This window comes from Nymphalis io, chromosome 8 (genome assembly GCF_905147045.1).
Source record: "Nymphalis io chromosome 8, ilAglIoxx1.1, whole genome shotgun sequence".
Classification (NCBI taxonomy): Eukaryota; Metazoa; Arthropoda; class Insecta; order Lepidoptera; family Nymphalidae; genus Nymphalis; species Nymphalis io.
This window is the reverse complement of record NC_065895.1, coordinates 12,573,441-12,600,130: the sequence shown is the minus strand read 5'-3', so window position 1 is coordinate 12,600,130 and position 26,690 is coordinate 12,573,441. Positions and strand designations below refer to the sequence as shown.

Genomic DNA, 26,690 nt, shown 5'->3' with positions numbered 1-26,690 from the left:
TAATGTATGAATTATTTTTAATGTAATTAACATACATAGTAATTTTAGGATATATTTGAAGTTTTCGTGCATCATCGATCCGTTTATCCACGCCGATGCTGTTTATGATACCTATTATCTGTCGACTGAATTACATATAAATACCTACTTAATATTTCGAGATAATGATTTCACATTCATCTGATAAAAGACTAACGCAAGTGTTTTTATATCATTACGAAATTAAACAACACTTGAGCAATGAATGGCAAATCATGTCGAATTACACACATCATTGCGTGCGGTAGTCATCGACACCCCACCAGCATAACACGACCCGACTTGGACATAAACATCGAAGTTAGTGAAAGCGTATTTATTGATCTGTGGTTCTACTTATATTTGTTGAATGTCCGCAATGCCTAGTCATAATTTTATACGGTCAAGGATGAGTATACGTTGGGTTACGTGAGAAGATATTTGTTTTGGAATGAATGATTGTTTTTTTCCTTTGTTCGGAGGAATGTCGCATCGGCCTTTGAAAAACTAACAAAGCATTGGTCGTATCATAGTGTCGAGTAAAGTTTAATTGATAATAATGTACTACGAGTGGTAAATTTAATATTTTGACCAATCGAGAAAGTAGAAATTCAAATATATAAGATTCATATTTATTTTAAGCCAAACAATGTGAAAATCAAAAGTAGATTGATCCTTGTTCGAATCATAATAAAATCAAAAGTATCTACCAATATGCATTAGAACTTTTAAATCGACATTTTATAAGATTAGCTACAATCAGAAACCGGTAGAGACTCGGTAGTTACTCTTTTCCGCCAATTAAATAAATTATAAACGTTAATAAAATACACATAAATTAATATTTGTATAAATCTGTCTGAGAAAATTCGGCTTCCTAGTCGAAAAACAATTAATAGCACCCGAGAAACAATGAAAACGAAATAAAATAACACAAATCAGTATTTATATTAAAAAAGGAAACATAAGATATAAATGTTATATGTATTTGTTCAAAACAATTTTGACGTCAAAGATAATTTATCTAATTCGAGCGCCCTGGGCCGTCTGCTGTCCGTACAGTTATTTATATTGACTATGCATCGGTTTCGGCCTGGATTTCATCCTTGTGGAACTTCTAACGGTATATATAAGATGTCCGGAGTTAACTAGTTATTATTGTTCTCTAAAAACTCACTTCGTAACACACTCATTAAATTTTGAAAACTTAATTACGGTGATAAAGATACGCTATTGTGATGCGTGTTGCCTTTATGCGTTTTACATCCTATACTGATATATACTAATATTGTCTGCCTCGTTGGTCTAGTGGCTTGATGTAAGGCCGCAGACCCGGAGGTCCTGGGTTCAATTCCCAGGTCGGGCCGATAAAAAGTTATTGGATTTTTCTGTCAGAAAATTTTCAGTAGCCCGGAGTCTGGAAGTTGGAAGTGTGTTCACTTCCGTGCTTCGGAAAGCATGTAAAGACGTTGGTCCTGCGCCTGAAATCTTTCCGGTCGTGTCGGATTGCCGTCCCATCGGATTATGAGAGTTAGGGAATAGAGAGTACACCTGTGTTTGCGCACACACTTGTGCACTATAATATCTAATGCATAAGGCTAATCTCTCTTGAGATTGGCCGCCGTGACCGAAATCACTCTGGAGGACATTATTATTATATTAATATTATAAATGGAAAGTAGTTCTGTTTGTCTGTTACGCTTTCACGGCTAAGCCTCACAAGCTTGAGCCCTACGAAAAGACATAGGCTACTTTTTATACCTAACACCTGCCCACCCCCCAAGCGCTGCGGGCGAAAACAAGTAAAAAATATATTCAATGTCACATATCAATGTCGGGGAATTTTGGATCGTGTTCTGCGGTGTGTTTTGAGCAACAAACTCGAACAGCTCTAAATAATTAATGAATTATTAAATTTTATGATAAATAAGTGTCGTATACATATTACACAATGGTTATATCCTTTGGCGTGATAATTAATGTCGAGGTGAATTAATACGAAATTAAATAGTATCAATAATTTTAGCTTAAAAAATAATTCATTACTAAACAAAGTCGTGGATACACATTCGGAGTATTGGCACAATTATAGAGTAACTGCCTCATTGGTCTAGAGGCTAGTTTATAATGTTGCAGACCCAGAGGTCTTGGGATGAAATCCCTGGTCGGCTCATTAAAAATTATATCTCTAAATTCGACATATAAATTTAATTATTAATTTTCTATGAAAATTATATTGTGTGTTGTGAGTACAACTAGTAAAAGAAAAATAAATATACAATATGATTATGTTTAAGCAAGAACTCTGTTGAATTACAAAGTAAATGAAACAGAGCAGTTTTATATAAAATAAGGTTATCTATGTAGGTCGGTGGTTATGGTTACAGCGTAAGCAGCACTACGCCCTTTAATAATAAAAAAATCAATACAATTGTCAATACATACGTTATTATATAAATTCAGGTTTTTATTAATACATAAGGAAATTTACTTTCAAACTTCGAAATAAAATTTATTTAACACAATTCATTAACAGTCCTTTTTATAAACTTAGCGGCTATTTAGTTAAACAATGATTTCACTCTTTCTGTCATTAATAATATGACATTCGAGAGAAGAAGACAGTATTGTTTAACCAATCACCCGCTAAACCAAATCTATAAGTAAGGAAGTAAATAATAAATTATTAAGAAGACACCAATATATTAATATGACTTTAAAAGCTAGCCACCACAATGCTATTAATATTGTAGCTTAGAGTTGTGGAAAATCTCAGTTAGTGGAGTATTTACTAATAGGTGAATTTATATATTGTTAAAATTACATTGTTAAATATTTCCTATGTACAAATATTCTAAGATCTTGTTTAGATAGGAATGCGTCGGCGCAGGAATCCGGTAACAATTACATTAGCAACCGCCCACTTCAATAGGCGCGTGCGCCGCCTATTTCGGCTGGAGGTTCATGAACTTGTCTACTAACTCAGTCGTGATTAGGTTGGAGCAATTATTTTAAGTTATGTATACTAAAAAGTTTGTAACTTAGATTTTAAAGTATATTATTGCTGATCATATATTATATACTAATAAATGAGAAGATGTTTTTTTTTTTGTAACGCCTAACTGAACGACTAAATTGATATACGTAAAACTCATACCAAAAGACGCAACGCGTTCCGGCGAAGTTTTTAGTATATAATTTCTTTTATATAAGTAGTTGCGTTTAGCAATTTCAAACTTTAAATTTAGACTGTTGACGTGACAAGTGGAATTTCATTTTGCTTGTATGTAATTGTTATGTAAAACTGTAACCGAAAGATTTTTAAAGACAATTTGTTACGTAAGCAGAGTTTATTTATAATTGCAACGAAAATGCAGGAAATCGAACCTGGCTAAGTTTTTAGATATAAAGGAAGCCTCCTGTCACTACATTAAAACATTAAACACTCTCTTGCGTAATTGACATATCCTCAGTTCTACGTTTGTTTAATTTTTTAATTATTATTAATCGCTATATAAATTTCACATGCATATTTATGAGCTATGACTTATGTAACCTTAGACAGTCACTTTCTGATAGATATGCAAAAAGAAGAAAATATGTAAGTACAAAAAGTTCAATATTTTATGTAATATATTTTAAATTTTATAAATACATTATTTATTATAATTTAATTCAGTCTACTAAAAATTAAACCTCCAGCGCCATCTTTTACAATTTCTTTACATCACTCCTAGACTATATGTCTTTTAGTTGTAGCTATGTGAAGATAGATGGCGCTTATTATAGGTTTTTATTGTACTGTTTTAGCAAGTTTGACAACAGAATTAGAAATATATTTTAAATAATAAGATATAAGTTAATCTTACCTTGATCTTTATTTTGCTTCGGTAAATTCTCCCATTGATGCCGAACCTTCTGCGACCAGCTGACCGGACTTTTTCTTCCCCGACTTCGTTCTCTTACTCTACAAACAAAAACATCCATGGATTTATCTTTTTTTTAATAATAAAAAAAACAACACGTGATAGTCCCGCACTTTCCCCTTCTTTTTTCATACTGATCGGGACGTAAATATGATGGTAATATCGATCTTAGATAACGCTGTTTACACAACTCTTTGAAAAAATATTGCTCGATATGCGTGTGGTGAATTTATAGGTCACAAGAATAAATACTAGATAGCGTGAGCAATCGCACTCAGAGCATATGTAGTTGTTATGTAATATATATAACGTAATATAGTTTAAGATCTAAAAAACCTAAATTTAATAAATTGCCATTATTTCCTAGTTAATTTGTTTAAATTTAATACTACTTTGTCTTTTGGCTATCAAAAATAATCTTAACTGTGAGTTTAATTTGCAAGGTTAGCATGTGCAGAAAATAAATTCTGCGATAAGTATATCTAAGACTGGAGTGAATTGGTGGACTAAGCCCCTCAAACTTGTCCCACAGTGGGCTGATATGAACTGTCACTACTGATTTATAAAACTTTATCTTACATGATTATTTTCTTCTCTTCAGTCTTTTCTTCGTCAGAAACATCTACCCAGTCGTCGCTCCTGTCACTTCGGTCACTCACACTCGTTTCGCTGCTGGGTACTCGAAAAGCAATTTCCTGCCCGTTATAACTGAGCACAGATCTTTGTCCGTAGATACTGTTAGTTTTCTGCTCACTTGAAAGCGTTGATTGACTAATATTTGAAACATTGTCGAAAGATAACCGTTTTTGCACTGCAGAAGCCAGCTGTTTCTTTAAATTATTCCTGAGTTTCACCATGCTCGGGCTATTTGGTATACTCTCGTAGCAGTGGGACAATGAGGTACCATCAGCATGCTTGATGGTGTCATAAATGTTTTCATTATCATTGTAATCTGATGAGACGATCGAATGTCTAGTGCTGTAATTCGGACTGCTTCCTTTTGATTTTGGCGGCCGCGGTGGAATTTTCTCATAAATTCTGTCGGAACCGATTTTTTCGTAACTAACCGTTGATGTTCCGCTAGTAGATTTGGTGATGTAATAGTTCTTGTCATTAGTCTTCGAAATATGTGGATTGAAGTCTTCAGCTATTTGAATGCCCGAGCTAGATGTATGGCAGAATGGTTTGACGGAATATTTACAGTACTCGTAACCATCGTCACTGTCACCGTCTCCTCGCGTCCTTTCTTCGAGCTGGTTACCACAAAGCTCATAGTTATGAAGACTGTTCTCATCTCCTTCAGGATGCGACCTCATTTCTAAAAGGCATTGATAGATATTTTCACCTTGATGTGTAGCTTCTTCTTTAGGTATTTCTGGTAGAGGGCAATTAATTTTGGATAATCGGTCACTTTTGATTGATATTATTACCACATTATCTGATTCCCGTGGTTCTAATGGTTCGTAATCATCTTCAATTACTGGTTCATTATTTGTCGATATATTACTTATAAGTACGTCTTTATTACAAGCTTCTACTAAATTACTTTCAAAATCAGAATTCGTTTCGCTTTTTAGATCTATTTTATCAGTACTTTCTTGAGATTCATTATTTGTTTCTTGTAGAGATTGCTCTTTTTGAGATCTATTTGAACATGCATCGCTGACACTAACAGTTGTTTCGTCCATCATCACACTAACAAAACCGTATGTACTATCTGATACAGATTTATCTTGGTCTGCGTAAATCTGTGAACTTTTTCTGCGCCACAAAAAAGAATCATTGGGCGTAATTTGCGAGTTAATTTCTTGATAGGTGTGCTCGTCATCCTTTTGTAAATTGACAGAGCTTTTAATTTCATCTAACACTATTGTATTTGTTATTTCGTTGGCATCTTCTTGTATTATTTCAACTAAGTGAAGTGGTAATTTTTCGGAATGTATATAATTTGTCTTAAATTTTCTCTTATCGTATATAGGTTCTTTCTTTTTTGTATTGTCTGATAAATCCGTAATTTGCCCTTCTTTCAAAAAATCTACTGAAATTGGTGCTTTTATGGTTTTGATTTTTGGGACACCATCTTTTAAAACAATATTTCTAGTTAAAACTAGAGAAGATTTCTTTTCAGGTACTTTAGGTTTCTCTTTTGTGGATGGTATGTTGGAAATTTGACTGTTAGATTTTCTTATTATATTATTACTAGCTTGGGCACTTATTTCACATTCAAACTTCTTTATAACATTTTTTACATTAGTTTCAATTGGTTTTTCAACTGAATTTTGTTTAGAATTTTCATCGTTATTAGATTTCGATGGGCAACCATCAATTGTATCAGATCCACTTTGTTGTTCACTGGAATCGTGATATTTCGGAAGTTTTTTGGGTGATTTTGGAATTTTAGTACCATCTGATTTTGATCGTATTACACGATATTTGCCATTAGATCCTTTGGAAAGTAGTTTATCAATTGAATTTACACTTGAACACCTTTTTCTGTAGCCTCGTTTTTTAGAACTTCTTCTATGCCGTAACACAATTTTAATGTTCGGACTAGAGCTGAGTGTCGATGAAGGTGTAGAGCTATTGCTAGCGGAACATCTGGATGATTGAATATTCTCAATTGTTTTTACTAACTTCGATTGTTTGATTGGTGTTTTGTTGCCTTCGGTGACTAAGTCGTTGAATTTTTTAGTCAACTCTGAAACTTTAGTACTAGATATAGTCATTGTTGTTTTAGTAACTAACGGTGGTCGTCTGTAACACGCTGAAGCATTTTTTGTTTTAAAGCTTACTTTTCTGTGTTGCTGTTCTATTCGTTTTTTATTGCTAGCTGTTATATCCAAAGGTGTTGCAAGCTTATTATTTTTTTTTGCTGTAAATGGTAATTCTTTTCCTCCTCCAGTACTTCTCGTATCATCGCTTTCTGTAATTGTGGCAATTTGTGCGTAATGTAATATTGGATCTTTATTTAACTGTCTTGGATACAAAGATGATGGGTTTACAGTAGCATTTAAAAAGGCCTGTTTAGCTTCATTGATAGATTTAATTCTTTCATTTTGGGGCGACGAGGGTTTTATTGGTATTGAGTAAATACATTTCTCACTAAAACTTTGCTTATGTTTTATAGCCATATTTTCAGAATCAGGTAGAATGAAGTTCTTCAAAAGGGCCTTTATGGTACCGTGTTCTTTTTCGTCAGTATTAAATTTTTTTATTGATGAAATTAAATTCTTTGTAGTTATCGACTCGCCTTCCATTAGATTGTTTAATAACATTTGTGCTGGATATCTCTGACTGATTTTCTACGCCATCTGAAACAATTAAAATTTTATGGTGAGTAAAACACTATAAAATAATATACGTAGGTAGTAGTCTTTAAAAGGCAATTTCTTGACTAATTAATTATTATCAACGCACAATTAAAAAGGTTTTCAAAATATTTTTCTTACAAGCTATAGAACGCATAAATACTTTTTTTTCTCTCTAAGTTTTGTTTATCTTTTCTAACTCTGAATAAAACATTGTATTATAAATAATTTCTTGCATCATAAATCTGCAAGAAATTATTAACTGAGTCGTGATAAATTATCAAAAAGTGAAAGTGGTTTTTAATTTTTAAATAATTCTAATATAAGCATAACATTACGAGTAAAAATTTTAATATTGGTTTGTAAGGTCGGTTAAAATGAATTAGTATTCATGTTGGAAATTTTATTTATATAGAACGAATTATTGTATCGGCAAACGCTATATTAACGATGCCTTGAATATATTTTTTTAAATTCTATTTTCCTCAAACAAAGTCATTCAGACTTCATTTTTCGTAATTATTGGAGGTCATCTTTGGAAATATTTTTTTTTTTTATTGAATAGGAAGGCGGACGAGCATATGGGCCACCTGATGGTAAGTGGTCACCAAACGCCCTTAGACATTGGCATTGTAAGAAATGTCAACCATCGCTTACATAGCCAATGCGCCACCAACCTTGGGAACTAAGATTTTATGTCCCTTGTGCCTGTAATTACACTGGCTCACTCACCCTTCAAACCGGAACACAACAATAACAAGTACTGCTGTTTTGCGGTAGAATATCTGATAAGTGGGTGGTACCTACCCAGACGAGCTTACACAAAGCTCTACCACCAGTAAATATATTGCCATCTTGGCATAGCAACAAGCGAATCGTTGGAGCGATTCTGCCAGCCTTCGAAGCCTGGATGAGACGAAAGCGATGAGTCACTTTCCGACTTACGCAGGTAATGACCGGTCACAGTTGTTTTGGAGAATATCTGTGTAAGATCGGAAGCGAATCGACGGCGATGTGTCACCACTGTGGCGCGGACCGGGACACCGCTCAGTACGTACTAGTATACGTTGGAGGCGTGCCCCGCGTGAAGTGAGGAGAGGGAGATCCTGGTTTCTGAAGTCGGACAAGAACTGTCCCTGTGAGCAATCGTGTCGGCGATGCTTCGCAGGGAATCGGCGTGGTGGGCCGTAGCCTCCTTCTGTGAGACCGTCATGGTCCAGAAGGAGACGGCGGAGCGGGAACGGGAAAGGGCCGATCTTGCTCGGCGGAGACGACGACTGCGTCGTTGGTTAGAACGCGTGAATCTTATCCGATAATCGTTGGTTCAAACCCGGGCAAACACCACTGAATATTCATGTGCTTAATTTGTGCTTATAGTTCATCTCGTGCTTGACGGTGAAGGAAAACATCGCGAGGAAACCTGCATGTGTCTAATTTCATTGAAATTCTGCCACACATGTGTATTGAAGCTCCAAACCTTCTCCTCAAAAAGGAGAAGTGGCCTTAGCCCAGCAGTGGGACATTAACAGGCTGATACTGTTACATTAAATGTTGATATTCTCTCATATATTTATTTTGGATGATTTCATCCAAATTGAATAAAAAAAACTGTATAGAATCATCATTCTGTTAACACTTACAGATACCTTAAATGATTTCTACATTTAAAACAACATTGTTTATGACCGTTAAGGCACGTACGCTATTCGAATGCGGAATTTATACTTACTATTGAGGTAAAAACACAATTAAGATGGTGCTTACAAACATCAACTCTCAGATGCTTGCATGAATATTTTACCACGTTATAGTGAGTAAATTTATTTAAAGTAAAAGCCTAAATATAAAATTACAGATACAAAGGAAAATCATCATGAATAGTGTAATCAATGGATAATATTTCGGACATTGCTTTATTTTTTTTTTCGCGCAGTGTAAGCCTTCTTTTCTATGGAAGTGGAAAGTGCACTCGCAGTGGATGCCTTGTCTCTTGTGGAAGGATTCTTACCCACTAAAACCACTCGGACATCTCGGTTCATTTAATGTAAAATTAAATTAATTATTGAATAATTCATCGTATAAAATTATATACAAGATACGATTATATTTATATATCGACATATGTACTCCATAATATACTTACTGGTCGGAAAACGATTAATCAAATTAGATTATTATCAAAAAACATTAGACTTACCTTCTATAAAATGAGGTAAAGTTGTCGAGTATTAAGAAGTTTACATTGGCCTACGCTCGAACCAAATAAGGTTCTATAAGAATTTGTAAATGAGCACCCGGTCATTGACCGCAAAATGTTTAAATAAGACTATTTACGGAAAAAGATTTTTTTTATATAAATTTCCGTTAATAATTTATAATGAAGGCATTAGTTTTTTAAAGACCATGATCATTAGTGATTATTTTAAGATTATTTCGATATTCTACATTGATGATGACGTCCCCCCCCCCCCCTCGATTTCGTCACGACAGTCACTCTTAAGTAGTAACTAACAAATTGCGCTGGACATATTATAGGGCGTAAGTGTGTGCACAAACAAAGGTGAGAGATAATGAATAGAGAAGCTATTCTCTTAGTCTCAGAATCCGATAGCACAGTATCCGAGACGAATGGAAAGAGTTCAGGAGCAGGACCAAAAACTTTACGTGCTTTCCGAGGTACGAGAGCACACATTTACAACTTTCAAACTCCGGGCTGCTATTGAGTATTTTTCGACTGTAAAATAACTTTTTATTAGCGAGCTCGCGATCTGCGGACTATATCTAGCCAAAGACCAGCGAGGCAATTAATTTTAGTTATACATTTATAGTTTCAGGTTGGACACAGGTTATATAGAAGGTTAATATATTGCATATTTTGTTATATAACTTCAAGTTTATTACTGATGAAATCGGAGAAGATTTTGCGTTCACGCGTCGTTAATCGGATTGAATGATATCTTTGCACAGTTACTGTTGGCACTTGCGTTAAGGTTTCTGGCATAATATTATTAATCATACGCCGTAGATTGTATGATTTTTAACCGACTTTAAAAAAAGCCAGAAGATCTCAAAATAGTTGTATATATATGTTTTTAATGTTTGTTAAGGCAGAACTGTCACTTATGAACCGATTCAGATTTTTTTTTTGTTTTGGAAGATAGTACCGTTGGTCCCATTTTAGTTTTAAAAAAAATAACATCGTAATTTGTGTTAAGGGATGAGTGGAGTCAAAACCCGCGACTATTTCATCCTAAACGCTAGTATATAATTAAACTATTGAGTCTTTGATGTTATTAAATGATGTCTTCTACTTATAAAATAAATAGTAAATAATAATTAAATTTTTCTTTGTCATAAAGAAGCAAAATTGAAAACAAAGTACGCTGTTGCGAATTGGATACAGCTGTTATTATTTTCGCAACTGTCTTGTTTTATTGTAAGCCATGATTTTACGGTTTATTTCGATGACAATGGGTTGTTCTACGTGGTCTATGAAACAAAAGGCAAGACGTTGCCAATAGGTGGGTTTACAGACTGACTATCCATTGAAAACGTTGTATATCGCTTCAATATATCGACCGACCTTAGATTAATATTAAAACTAGTATAAGCACTGTGAAATGTCGCGCCATATTTATTTCCACTTACAATATTCAAACATGTATATCTTACATAGTCGAACAGTTGGTATGGTTGAATGTGTTTATATCAGGCAATACAAGTCCAATTAAAATATATCGCTGTTATTTAACAACGTTTAGTTGTTAAGCGGCTGATTAGTTAAAGAATGCCGTGTCTTCTTCTTTCTAATATAAAATCATTAAACACAGAAAAGGAGAAATCATTATTTAACAAAACAGTTTAAGTTGACTGTTTTTTTTGCGTTTCTTGTTTGTTTTTTTTTTCGGTAAACTAACATTTTTGGTATGGTAAAGATCGACGGTAGCTTTACAATCAATTTAATTACATACTATTACCTCTTTAGTTCAGCTTCAAGAGCCTTATTGAATAAACAATATTTTGATTTTGAAAGCTATGTAGTTAGTGGATGATCAGCTCATAATGATTTTAAATTAAATCAGACAGCTCGACGCTAAGAACCTTGTCTATTATTTACGTAATCCTTTGACGAATGTTTATTTAATTGATACATTCAATAATAACTGTTACCAAACAAACAAGATCTTATAGGATTGGTTAATAAACGTGAATATATTATAAACTAAACTCACTTAACCATATTAAAAGACTTGCTATATTTAGTATGTATTGGGCTCTATAAAAGTGGTAACGTTGGCTTATATATGATAATAAATAGAAAACTAAGAAATATTTTTATTATTTATGTCATAATATATTAAAATAAAAATTGGTGAAATAACATTTTGTGACGGGATCCTTCGAAATCTGCCATATTATACATCTGTCACGTACATGATGCCCATTTGAATTTAACATATTTATTATGATAATATAATAATAATATTAATTATTAAGCGTGTTACTACAGTAGGTAAGGTATAGGTAGTGTAGTATATTAATTTAAAAAGAGAGTTGTTTTGAAATCGTACACAGAGACGCTTCAACTTTATTTATTTGTATGGATTAATATAAATTATAATAAGCTATGTATGTCAACCAAAAACAAAACTTTTATGAATACATAATACATAATGTTTAACAATATGAAGAAGAAAAAAAATCGTAAGCAAATACATATACTTAGCTTAAATGAATACTATAAAGAGCTAATGGTTATTTAATTTGTATATATTAAACCAAACAAAGCATCGAAATACTATTTTAAATAACGTTTTGTTTGGTGAGGAATCTGTTCTCGATAAAATGCGTCTCTCAAGTACAAGTGGGGCGAATTAGCAGTTTTCAAGCGTTAATTCCGACCTAGAACGTTGTACCTAATACGTGATGTCTCTTTTCCTTGTGTTATTTGGGACGAGAAATTGTTTTGTTAACATTCACGTGTTTGTTTACGACATTGTGAATGTATTCTCATGTAAAAGTAAAAAAAGTAAAATAACCGCCTATATATGTCCCACTGCTGGGCTAAAACCACTTTTTTTGAGGAGAAGTCAAGCTTACTCAACCATGCTGCTCCAATGGTAGATAATCGTTGCAGTGGTAAGAGCGAGTGGATCTTAACCGATGATCGTGGGTTCAAACCCGGGCAAGCACCACTGAATTTTCATGTGCTTAATTTGTGATTATAATTCATCTCGTGCTCGACCGTGAAGGAAAACATCGTGAGGAAACCTGCATGTGTCTAATTTCATTGAAATTCTGCCACATGTGTATTATACCAACCCGCATTGGAGCAGCGTAGTGGAATAAGCTCTAAACCTTCTCCTCAAAAGGGAGAGGAGGCCTTAGCCCAGCAGTGGGAAATTAACAGGCTGTTACGATATATCCCAACATGTGAACTCGCTTTGTGTTGAATTCCATCGAATTTTGAGGATGATGCAAAGAGTGTATGTTTTTGTTCACATTCTTGTGCACTATAATATCTTGAAAGATGACGCACATTCCTTGATAAACAATAAAATATAAATGAAAACGGAATGATGAATCTTAAGCATAATACTTTTTTTTATAAATATTGGACAAAGTATTTCAGTGTTATTTTTACAATTTAGTAATCCATTCGTATGACAATATCCCATAGAATCATGAAAACGTAAATCATGTAAACGTAAATGTACTGTTTGTATCCCAAATAAATAAATAAAAAAAACGATTAATCGTTCGACAGCACAATGTACCCAGTCATTCCTTATACTTGACCTCTTAAAGCCGTAATTGGAAAAACCTACAACGCTATTTATGAATGAGTTCGGCTTATTGTTTTGTCAATACATTTTAGGCTTATGTACATAGCAATAGCAAATAACGAAACTTGCATTTAATTACAAGTTGTCAAAATGAAAATATTTTTTTTCGATTCAATATAGAATAATATGATCGGTTATTATTTCAATGTACTTATCCACTGCCAGCCATGTTGTAATTACACTGGTTCACTTACCTTTCAACCCGGAACACAGAAATACAGGATACTAATGTTTGAAAGTAATTGATTAGGGTCTGGTAACTACCACTTACTGGTGGTAGGGCTTGTGCAAGCTCGTCCGGTTAGATACCACCTACTCATCAGATATTCTACCACAAAACTGCTGTACTTAGTATTGTTGTGTTCTGTTTTGAAGGGTGAGTGAGCCAGTGTAATTTATATACTTACCATCAGGTCGCCTATTTACTCGTCCGCCTTCCAATATTATAAAAAAAAAACAAGACAGTCCTGCACAAAGTCTGACTTTGGCGAGGTGACCACCATTAAGTGGATTATTTGTCCGTCCGCCTACCTATTCTATAAAAACCCTATTAAATAGATAGATGCTGAGTTACTTGAAATAGCTTACATTAGAATCTATATTATGAAAGAAACATGATAGACTATAAATTGTTATTCAATAGTACGACTGAGGAGCCTAATGAAATCTAATACATTTGGGTTTAATTAATTAAACTGCGTTTATAAATGTAGCAGAAAGTTACTGATATAATCGAACTCACGGTCCTCGACTTTATCAATTCTATGTCGTTTCAAATACCTACTCGCAGGGCTGTTGACCCAAGGGTCAAACGTGTAAGCCACGCTTTCACTGGGATCTGGGAAAGTCCGATTAGCGCTCCTAAATGGCTGTTATCAAGTTCGAAGTTGTTTCTTGTTTCTTACTTATATATGTATATAATTCTATTTTGGCCGATAAGTTATTTATAACTTGACAAGAACATTATCATTTTGAAATGTAAAATATCTTCATTTTCTTTACTAATATTATAAATGCCAAAATAACTCTGTATGTTACGCTTTCACGATTAGAACACAGAATCGATTTTGGTGAAATAGCAAGCTTAATCACTGAGGAAGGACATAGGCTACATTCTATAACAACCCCTCATCCCAACAGCAGCTATCTTACCTAACATGCGAATAAATGTAATTTATTACAAATTTTATTGAAGACAAAGTATACATAAAAATTTAGACTAAGTATTGTACGATTATTTTAATAAGTTATTTCGTATGATGATAATGTATTCCAAACCGATTTCGGTCATGGCACCCATTATCAATGGAGTGTAGCCAACTGCGCAGGTGATATCATAGTGCTTAACTATGTGCGCAAATGCAGGTGCACTCTCATAATCCGTTGGTATGGCTAATCCGACACGACCGGAGAGAGTTCGGGCGCAGGACCAACGGCTTAGCGAGTTTTTCTAGGCACGGGAGTGTTAACACTGCTCTTCCAAACTTCAGGCTGCTAATGAGAATTTTTTGATGGAAAAACACAATTTATTTTGCTTACCCGACCTGGAGTTTGTACCCATGACAGAATCTACAGCTTTATGTATAAATTTATGTATAAATAAACCGTTAAATATACTTCACTCAACTAATACAGTATTTAATAATAACCAGAAATATTAAAAAACTGGTATCCTCCGGAAGCGTCGATGGGACGATCTCTTGCGCATTGCACAATGAGGCGTGCGTCGCTAACACCGCCAATTAACAATTTGACATGCGCACGCGCACGCGTTCAAAGCTCATAGAAAGCGGTTAATACGTGATAGAAAATGACGGCCCGTTACGTCTATTACATTTCTAACAGGTGGCTTTTGTTATACAATTGTTGTTTATTACCGCTAATGTAATGTATTGGACGTTATAAATTTCTGCTTGTTTGCGTTCAAAGTTGTCATGTAATTAGAAATTAAATGAAAACAAAGCTAATTTCCAAGATATCTCTTTGTTTCCTGATAACAATTCTTTAAAGTTTATTATGTACTTCTTTATAAGATAGAAAGCAAATAAATAATAGTTTATTAAATTACTTAATGTGTTGTATAATACCAAAATAGTCAGAATTCATCCTACATCGGTTACTATGTCAAATTGTCTAACTGTTTCGTGTAACGGAACAGACACGGCGCTCGATGAAACAGAAATATATAACCGAGTAGGTTAAGTAAAAAACGAATAAAAAATTATGTCACTACATAAGATTTAATAGTAGTATTTCATAACTATTAATTAACTTTAAACAAGACATTAGGCACGTGTATTTGTGTTGTTTTTATTTTTAAAAACTATTTTTGAAAACACGGTGAAGCTTTTTACTAATGAACTATATTAGGTTTTTTTTTTCAGCCTTTTGCCGTCCACTGCTGGACGAAAGCCTCCCCCATAGAACACCAACCATCCCGATCTTGGGCAGTCCGCATCCATCCCGAACCTGCCACCTTTTTTAAAATCATCGGCCCATCTTGTCACAGGGCGTCCTACACTACGTTTGCCTATATTAGTTTAGGTTAATTTTATTTCTGTAAGTATGTCATTTGAGTGTATACATATATACTAATCTGTACTAATATTGTAAATACATAAGTAACTCTATCTATCTGTGACGCTTTTCCAGTTAAATTACCGGATTGATTTTAATGAAATTTTGTATGAAGCACGCTTGAACCCCAAGGAATGACCCTACTTTTTATACCTGCAAACAAACTCAATTTCGTATTTATAATATTACTTAGAATTAGGATTATATGTACAATATAAAAGCCGAGATGGCCTAGTGGTAAGAACGCGTGCATCTTAACCGATGATCGTGGGTTCAAACCCGGGCAAGCACCACTGAATTTTCATGTGCTTAATTTGTGTTTATAATTCATCTCGTGCTTAACGGTGAAGGAAAACATCGTGAGGAAACCTGCATGTGTCTAATTTCATTGAAATTCTGCCACATGTGTATTCTACCAAGCCGCATTGGAGCAGCGTGGTGGAATAAGCTCCAAACCTACTCCTCAAAAGGGAGAGGAGGCCTTAGCCCAGCAGTGGGACATTAACAGGCTGTTACTGTACTGTACTGTTACTGTACAATATATATTTTAAAATTCGATACCGATAATTCACCGTAGCTATCATGATTTACGAAAAAACTTGTGTATGTATGTATATGTATACGTCAAATCACTTTTGATATTGGAACAGATCGGAAAGTGATAATCTTCGAGCGATTTTGCGTCACGTATTGAGATCGCAGCTAACCTAGATAATCTTGATAATCGTCTATTATTAAGGCGTGCTCTAATGTACATACATAATCAATAAGTATATATCAAACATAGATGATGTAAGAAAAGTATTCATAATTTTCATCCACTAATTATTTATTTCCTAGAATTTATTTTATGAAACAATATTTCTTATTATTATTTTTTTAGACATATTCTTATATTGTTTGTATGTATATTAGTATTAGGTAAGAAAATACCTATAAAAAGCTAAAAACGGCCCATTTCATGCTCTAATAAGTAAACGTTTAATACATTTGCTTTAATTATTGTATTGTTACCTTGAACGCAATAATTAGATAATGTCTTTGTTGGGTATTTTGGGGATATTTTATACAATAGTATACTCTCTGTTGTTAGAAATAGGGAGTTTAATTCAATAATAATGACATTTTTAAAAGAAAATAGTATCCCAAGAAAATAGTTCTTTTCATTATGTAATCGATGATATATACTTTTTATATTTTTTCATAATATTGTGTTTGAAAGAACTTTCATTCGTTGTTTAAAATTTTTTAATTATTTTTTAATAATGACTTCTATTTTTGTAAGTTTAACTCTTTCATAATTTTACCCATGTCAAACGTACACAGATTAATTGTTGTGTGGGATGGCGAATACACGATACACACTAATAGGCGCTCTAATTAAATTAAGGCATAATATGTTAGTGCTTTCATTTGATATTGAATTTCGGAGATTAGTTCAAAATATGCCTACAAATAGATAGCTTATAAAACCTCAGAATTTAAATATTTGTTTCTTTCATTTAGACGAAACTACCATTCAGATATTAGAATATATATTTTTTTTATACAATAGGTAGGCGGACGAGCATATGGGCCATCTGATGGTTTGTGGTTACCAACGCCCATAGACATTGGCATTGTAAGAAATGTTAACCATCGCTTACATCACCAATGCGCCACCAACCAAATGGCTCACTCACCAACAAACCGGAACACAACAATACCAAGTACTGCTGATTTGCGGTAGAATATCTGTTGAGTGGATGGTACCTACCCAGACGAGCTTGCACCAAGCCCTACCATCTATAATTTATCAGGCGTGTTGCTTGTTTTATATGTTAAAACAAAAGTGTATATAACTCTGAAACAACATTATTAAATATCTGTGTCATATAGTGCAACGGCCACACATAAAATATAGATTACAAAAAGATATGTCACTTGCTAATGATAGCTGACGTCATGACATTATTACCGATATAATATGTCATGGTACGCACATTGTTGTACAAACTCGGCTTGCCTAATATGTAATGTAACTTTGATACAATTGGATTTATGTAAGGAAACTAACAGATAATAAATGGAAAGCAATGAATAAGACTTGGTGTAATTTGTTTAGTCATATAAAACTTTTTCGAGTGTAAGTTAAATACTGTATATAATACTCTATTGCAGTCGAAGATGGAATAAACGTAAACAAAATTTAGATTTGTATATTACATGCGATTTTTTATTAGCTTCATTATATTAATAATACACTAATCCACTTAACGACCTTTGATTTGTCTTTACCCCTCTTGCCGTTAAACCAGGCTATAGATAATTATATACTAAGAGCGATTACCCGTTAGATGTTATTCTGCCTTTGTATAAAGTACATAATTAATTAAATTGAATGTTGCAGAATTGCAGAATTGAATCTTACCTGTTCTCCTTATTTGGGGGAAAAGTTTTAGATCTTATTCTACCACGCTGCTCGAATGCGGGTCGGTGAAATACACGTGTTTATCGTAGTGCACAAGATTAATTATAAACACAAATTAATCACTTAAAAGTACAGTGATGCTTGCCCGGGGGCTAACCCACAAACTTCGGGTAAGATTCATGTGTTCTTGCCACTGGGCCATTTGGGCTCAGAAACAAAGAGTAATATTATAAATTGTATTCTTTTTGAGAAATAAATTTTTAAACCATACATTGTGTTGGCAGTGGTCGAAATTCGACCATAGATATAATAGAAAATTTGAGGACATCATATAAGAGTTTGCATGTTTTTTCTTTATCTATTTATATATAGAAGATCATCGCATAAAATTTCTTTCAATCAATATATAAATAAAGGCAAGGAATTGTTGAATACTACGGGACGTTGTATTTTTGTTTGTAGGGCTTCACTCCCACAAACTGGTTTCTTGAGACCCCTCAATGAAGAACGCTAAAGGTTTTTTTGCTGTTACTAGGTCAATTTGAACCGGTTTACGTTATGTTAGAAAATATTAAAGGTACAATCGTAAAATCGTAATCGTATATTGTATATATTAAATAAGACATAAGAAACTTATATTATCACTAACCGTTGCTCTCGTTTTTTACTCAGCATTGTTTTTCATTTATTTATTCGTATGTTTTAAAAAGTACACGTTTTTCTATTTAACGATATAACCGACTATTTATATCCGTTCAGCTCTTTGAGTGTGACTTGGTAACAAATATCCAAAAAAAATAACTTTATAATTTAAGTGTGATATCAAAAAATTAAAGGACATATACATAGAGTCGTTATATATATTCTCATTTTTTAGCAAATTTAAGGGAATTTTAAAAGAAATATGTTGTTTCATTGCCTTATCATATATCTTAAACATGCCGCTAAGTGTGAAGGTTCTAACGCCATATGCTGCCACACATGAGTTGAACTCAAGCATTGTTTCACCACACAATGCTCATTATAAAAACGGCTACGTCCGGCCGTTAGACCAGCCTTGACGTCCCCGTGTACGTCTTGGGGTTTTCTACACTATCACAAAATTTAAATCATTAATATGTTAGTTTTTATACATATATATTTATATATATAAAGAAGTAATCTTAAAATTTTTAACCAAAATTGTAATAATACAGAATACAGTAATATTTTTTATTTTTCATTTTGGCTATCAAAATTCAATACGCGTGGATAATCGCGACAATCTAAATTGGTCGACTGGCCGTCCGTCGCTTTCCGCCTCGCACTCCTGTATTTGTTAGACGTTGACATTTAGGACCAAGTGATAAATGACTGTAAAACCGAAACTACTGAATTTTTTAAAAAAAATTGTCTATTAGTGTAGTAAATAAGTTTATAAAACTTAATGTTTTCTTTAAGCGGCTCTTACATCATCTTTGTTTAATATATACTTATTGATTACATACCAACACACCTTAATACGAGTAGATTATCGAGATTATCTGGGTTAGTTGTTCTCATTACGTGACGCAAAATGTCTCACAAGATTTTGCGCTGATTTTATATTTTTTTCCGTCGTAAGCATTTTCCTTTCTAAGTTTTATTCGTGAAGCCTTTGGATTGGACTTGGATACTCTTCCCTCGCTACTTTAATTGTTTGTCTACCTTGTGTTGCCAATTTTTAAAACGTTCTTGTTCAGTATAATAAAATAAAACTTTGTATTGAAGGTCGAATTAAATATCACACACTTAATAGACGAAAAAAAGAATCCCGTGTGTTTGTAGCATAGTAAGAAAACTAAATCTGTGCGTCATTTTTTCAGATTACCTACTTTAGTATATACATAATTTACATAAAGATTTTAGATAATAATTTGTGTGTAAATAAATCTTAATAATTATTACTTGTTGTATAATTGATTGCGTACATATCTATCTAGTTTTGTAACCGATGCAATTATTGTTGTAGAAATTTATATTTTGTCATATTTACTACATACACAATAATTTACGAAGAATTTCCAAATCAATTATCGTGAATTTATATTTTATACGAACAACGCGTTGTATTTGTATTATTTCTACTTTTCATTATTAAAGAACATTGGTTAACAATGTTATTTAGATTAAAATAAATCATAGTATTAGTATATCATACATATGTGTGTGTATAATATCTTATATTCTACGTTTGAGTAATATTTATCATTACCTCTACTGGAAACAGGAGGGTTTATTTCTCGGCTAGAGGATCGGAATTACTATTCAAAAAGGCAAAGCTTCTAGTATTCTTGCCACCATTAAATGCCGCCATGGTTTTTACAGTAATCATTTTAAAACTTTTATTTTTAGATACATATAATATGATCTGTGAGTAGCCTGGCGAGAACTTTTACTCAAGTTATTATCGTTTTAATAGATTGCGTACGACTGAACTAGCATCATTATATATATATTATAAAAAGCAAGGTCCTGAATAATTTATCAATGCACAGCTTATACGATAAAGCAAGTCTTTCGCAAGTTGTAACGGTGTATTTAACACCATTAATCTTCAACTTCATCTAATCGACCCGTTCAAAGTGTCATCCTTTTTAGCACACACAAGCTAATGACTATAGTTATAGACATATATACGTTCCGAGCATACAACGCACACATATATATGTTTTAAGTTGGCGGGTGAAGTCGTATTATTATTGATTTAATTATAATTTGTTATAATTAAAAAAAATAAACAACACAGAAAACCTTATTTATATGTGTGTGTTTGTTTATAAATATTATATAATACATAGTGTGACGTCGCGATCGACGAGTTGTTTTACACTTATTATAAAACACTATAAAATATGATATTCATCTAGATTAAAGGAAGGATTGCATTGATTGTGCCGCGTTACCTCACACAGTGAACAGCTTAGCTAATCGCGTTTACTCGCGTGAGACGATGACCCACATATGCCTTGCATGTGTTCCGATACGAAGAGGAAAGAAAATTAAATTAAAGAGAGTGAACGAGACAGGAAATGGATATCCTCTACGACATGTATCCTATCCCATTCGCATAGGATATAGTGATGTAAAATGTGATTACATGGTGTTACTTCACAATGTAATCGTTTATAATCGGACGTAATCACTAGCGTGTGAAGATGACCTTATATAAAGAACATTTCATGGTCTTATTGTTTCATCAAATTATATTAGCCAAGAAAAACGGAAGATACGCGAACATCGATCATTGTGAATGCCTTCTGCGTTAGGGATTGCGATTTATATTACTGCTCGTTACAAATACTTCAACTTACATAGCAACAGCTTAGAATATTGCATGGATTTGAAAATGAAAATAATTAAATTATTATCAACTCTTACTCTATTGTCATCAATATTAATGTTATGAGAAGAGATGGCCCAGTGGTAAGAAAGCGTGAATATTAACCGATGATCGTGGGTTCAAGCCCGGGCAAACACCACGGAATTTTCATATGCTTAATTTGTGATTATCATTCATCTCGTGCTTTACGGTGAAGGATAACATCGTGAGGAAACCAGCATGTGGCTAATTTCATTGAAATTCTGCCACATGTGTATTCCACCATCCCGCATTGGAGCAGCGTGGTGGAATAAGCTTCAAACCTTCTCCTCAAAAAGAGGAGAGGATTCCTTTGGCCCAGCAGCAATGTCCCACACATTCAGAGGCTGTTACGGGGAAGGTGAAACGTTTTGTTTGCTTTTTCGAACGTGCGTATATCGGTTCTACGAATCCGATTTGAAAAAATCGTTGGATAGCATATTCATTCAGAAATGTGTCCATATAAGTTTGAGGAATTATAAAACATAAATTAAATTTTTTTTTTTTTATAGAATAGGAAGGCGGACGAGCATATGGGCCACCTGATGGTAAGTGGTCACCAACGCTCTTAGACATTGGCATTGTAAGAAATGTCAACCATCGCTTACATATCCAATGCGCCACCAACCTTGGGAACTAAGATTTTATGTCCCTTGTGCCTGTAATTACACTGGCTCACTCACCCTTCAAACCGGAACACAACAATATCAAGTATTGCTGTTTTGCGGTAGAATATCTGATGAGTGGGTGGTACCTACCCAGACGAGCTTGCACAAAGCCCTACCACCAGTGTAAATATAGAAGAAACACTAAAATCAAACGTTGATAGTCGAAATTAAACACTACCGTCGGTGTGAAAAAGAAAATACCGTGTGTATACAGTGTAAGAAACACTTCAGAAATTTTTTTATAAGATTTGACTGATGTGTGCTTAACAAAAAGTATAGTCGCACTACAGTTTGCGGAAATTTCTCTGACAGTTATTAGTTACAAACATTGTGTTGTGCACAACTATAAACTGAAGCGTTTCGAAACCCACGTCTACTGTTCTTTATTTCATATGCAGTTCTAAATTGCTAATCAAATCTTAATGATCGGCATAATTTCTAGAAGTCGTTTCACTTTCATTTGCCGAGAGCGTTATATAAAGTTTATTGTATATTACTATTTTTTAAGTATATAATTTAAAACACGTCCGTCTTTTGATAAGATGACGAATATATAAATGGATCAACGGATGGTATTTAGGTATAAGCATACAAAATTGTGAAGAAATGCTCTTTAGCGGTAGAATAAATGAGTGGTACTTACACAGAAGTTGTTGCACAAGGAACTTTACTGGTGGTAGGTATTTGCGCAGCTCGACTATTTAAGCAGTTAGACTAGCAGGATAAGACGAAGCAAAAGAGGTTCAAATAAATTAAAATTGGAAAGAGCATTTTTTTTCATAAGCAGTTTCGCTTGGTGGCAAATTAACTTTGGGTCAGGTATTCAATGTATACTATGTAGGTTTATTATTATGATTTTATAGAGCATGTTATTATTATTCGTCGACAATATTATTTCAATTAACCATATATTTTGCTATTGAAACAGTAATCAATCAAACATTAAAGTATAGCATTCAATTAAGTTGCTATTTTTAACATATCTTTGTAACATTTATATTGTGACCTTGCTTAGGATTTAAGCTTGTTTCATACCAAAATTTTATTAAATTCAGTTAAGTAGTTTATCCATGAAAGTGTAACAGACAGACATTACCATTTATGTTATGTGTGTATGTACGTTTACAATAAATTGTAATACGGTTTCAAGGGGGAGTGAGCCAGTGTAATTCCAGGCACAAGGTATGTAACATCGTGTTGCCGCATTGGCGATGTAAGAAATTGTAAATCCCTAATAATCGCCTACTAATTTATTTGAAATTATAATCGATGTCCACTAGATGATTTCGCTTTTGCATACATTCGTAACAAAAGCGTTTTTGGCGTAACATAAGTAATTAATAGAACGAGAATATTATTACTTAATATATAAGTATTAGTCATAGATGGATAGTATCACTTTTGGAACGCAGTTTTGCACCCAACAGTCATATTTTTAAAATAACCTACCGCATTACGGTATTTCCGATTACATACGATATTTTTCACTTCATACTAACGAGGGGAACAAGTTATTATGCGATATGGTATTGAATTTTAAACAAATAAATACATTCCATAACTTGAAAACAAAAATATGAAAATGCAAAAAGTAAAGAACTTAGCTTTCGTTGGTCCGATCGGAGAAACGATAACGATAAGAAATAAGAATAGACAACACAATACAAGAAACAATAGATCATCCAGGGACAAAAATTTCTATAATAAAACCTTGTAAATTTTGACATTTTACGCCTACGCTTTAAGTGATAAGAATATTCTTTTCGAGCTGATTTCAGATAAACTTTAAACGTAAATCAAATTCTAATTTTAATAAAAAATTATAAAACGTTTGCTTATGTTTATTTTACTTATATATAATTAAATAGGCTTTAAAGTTGCTGTCATAAGACAGTCTTTAAAAAAAAACAATAAAACTTATTCATTGCTAAAACTTCATTCGGTTCCTTAACCATTCAAAAACCGTTAAAAAAAGCTAGAATATTTTGACATCTCGTCCGTAAGTTCTAGAAACGTAGTTAACATTTATAAAACATGTATATTGTATAAGTAGTATAAGTGGTACAAACAATGGTTTAGTTAAGGTTGAACTGACACAGGTGGAAACCTGGGCTTCTGATGATGATGATGATGATGGATAATATAACCACGAGTGATTAATGAAATATAAATAATAATTATGAAAAATATTAACAGATTAAATCGTAATTATGGAAAGGATATTTTAAAATTAAAATTGAAATTATAATTATTTTATATTAAACCTTTTAAAATAAATTTATTTTAGGAATATAAACTAGTAAATAGGCCACAGGATGGTACGTGGTTACTTTCGCCCACCTCGCCTACTGCAAGAAGTATAAACAAATCTTTAAGCCGTTAATGCGCTGCCAACATGGGGCTTTAAGTTGTTATATAACTTGTGCCTGCATTACACTGACACAATCATTCTTCAAACCGAAACACAGCAATACAGAGTATTGACGTTTGGCGGTATAATAATTGATGAGTGGGTGGTACCCACCCAGCAGGCCTGCACACATCATACCACCGGTAATAATCGGTTTCATTTGACTGAAATAACGTAAATATATGTCTTAATAACGATACGTTTATTTTTATAATAGATTAATGAGTATTTATGATGATGAAGCATTAGCAGAAATATATTATATTTCCGGTTACTATTATCAAGAAAAGATTCACTTACGGATAAATGATGAACGATAAACGTTTAAGTGTCATACGTATATGACGTAAAACATAACATATTGAAACGCATTTAACGGCTAGTTACTAGTAACTCAAAAACGACCGGTTGCTGATTAACATTAACGATTCGATAAAAACAGAAATTGATATTTAATGCTCTTATGATGCGCTAGCGACTCGTTTAAATAAGTTAATTTAAAACCTTATATATTATAGCAGATAACGGCCTCAGTTTACAGAGTTAGGAAACGTAGCCTTAGTATTTACGAAACCTTTACAATTCTGTGTAATATGAGATACGGTTCAAATAACACGTATAATAATCACATTCACTCTCACTCGAACTGAACATTCTTCGGAGCTAATTTACCGTAATATAATAAACCGACTGACTGATATAAAATAAACAATTTAATTTTTTCTTAATTCATTTGGTCAAAAGACCGTTACACTAGTAGGCCGTAAATATCAAGAGAAGAAAACGTGCTGTTGCACTTCAGGGTTTGAATATAAATAAATAATTAAGCTGTTTTTGTAAAATATGAATACAATACAAAGATTCTTACATGGTGTAATTATGGTTAATTACACTTGCTTTTATATTAAGTTAATAAAATTTTACATACGTGGTCAAATACAAACAAAATTAACCTAATTATTTCTATAAATTAACATAATATATAAATAATAATTCATAATGTGCATCGTATTTTATTGCCTGCGTAATATGAAGCAATAAGTGAATTTTTTAATACTTATTTAATTACGAAAAGGTTTATAATATAACACTTTCAGTTATAAAAAACAACTGCTGAAATATAATAATTCTCGAATTATCATAGGAGTGAAAAAACTTAAAGAAAAAAAAAAACAAATATAATATAATAACTTAAATGTTCCTCTGACTCGTAACTGATAATCGGTTAAAAACCGAACATATTCGAATAAAAACCGTTATGTCAATTACCACTATAAAAAAAAAAAAAAAACAACCAAATAAGTACGTAATTATTCAGTCTGTGATGATTTATAAGATTTAATAACTGTACGAGCCGTCTTTCCAAACATACCTGTAGCGTACAATCCGAGACACAACACTTCACATCACTGAGTAACATATAAAGTAACATATATAACTAACAGTCACAATATCATTAACATTGACGATTATTATTAGTACGTTTTCTTAGCGGGAGATTTTATAACGCGAATAAATCGATCGTACACATGTTACCGTCGGAATGGTCGCAACGATTCTACGCGTCAAACGAACGCCCGCCAACTGACACGACCCAGACGGGGCAGTCGGAACTGGGTGAAACGGACGGTACCACCTACCTGTATACATTCTTAAAGCCTTCGATAAATAAGCCTTTATCGTAACTTTTGCGAATAATACGGTATTATAATAGAATTTTTAGGTCATTTTTTTGGTGAGAAAGAAATAAAAGAACAAAAGACGTAGCTCCTATGAATTTTTGTTGTACTAAAAATAATGAGTTTCACATTAATGCTACTCATTATCGGATAACGGTCATTATAGAATTGAAAGTAAAAAGCCATTATTATCACGACGACACTAATCACTATATTATGACGAACGCAATACTTGTAAACTGAATGTTTTGTACGATTAGCATCTTTATAATTTTAACCGCTAATATTGGCATCGTTGTGATAGAAATATGGAGAGCTCCTACGTTTTTTTTTAGAATTGGTGTTAGCATTCGTTCTAACTACAGCCCTTAAATATATTACAACTCATCTCCTGTTAAGGATACAGTTCGGAGCTTTATCATTTCGTGCTGTGGAACAGCAGTGGAGTTATATTGACATATGACAGAAT

The 26,690-nt window shown here is 33.1% G+C and overlaps 2 protein-coding genes across 11 annotated transcripts in view; one reads left to right on the top strand and one right to left on the bottom strand.

Annotated features, from left to right (window-relative positions):
- LOC126770117 (acyl-CoA-binding protein homolog) overlaps nt 1-26,690 on the top strand; it is a 152,130-nt gene that overhangs the window by 39,945 nt on the left and 85,495 nt on the right. The window lies entirely within an intron of this gene.
- LOC126769931 (rho guanine nucleotide exchange factor 15) overlaps nt 1-26,690 on the bottom strand; it is a 115,266-nt gene that overhangs the window by 40,807 nt on the left and 47,769 nt on the right. For 9 of the 10 annotated variants that reach the window (XM_050488924.1, XM_050488927.1, XM_050488925.1 and 6 more), the window contains 2 exons: nt 4,524-7,255; nt 3,888-3,985 (listed from right to left, as the gene is read on the bottom strand). In XM_050488924.1, the coding sequence (XP_050344881.1) occupies nt 3,888-3,985; nt 4,524-7,219 (2,794 nt within the window). In that variant the 5' untranslated portion in view covers nt 7,220-7,255. Of the gene's footprint in view, nt 1-3,887; nt 3,986-4,523; nt 7,256-25,914; nt 26,044-26,690 lie in introns of those variants that run through there. The other variant, XM_050488928.1, reaches the window with a different exon arrangement.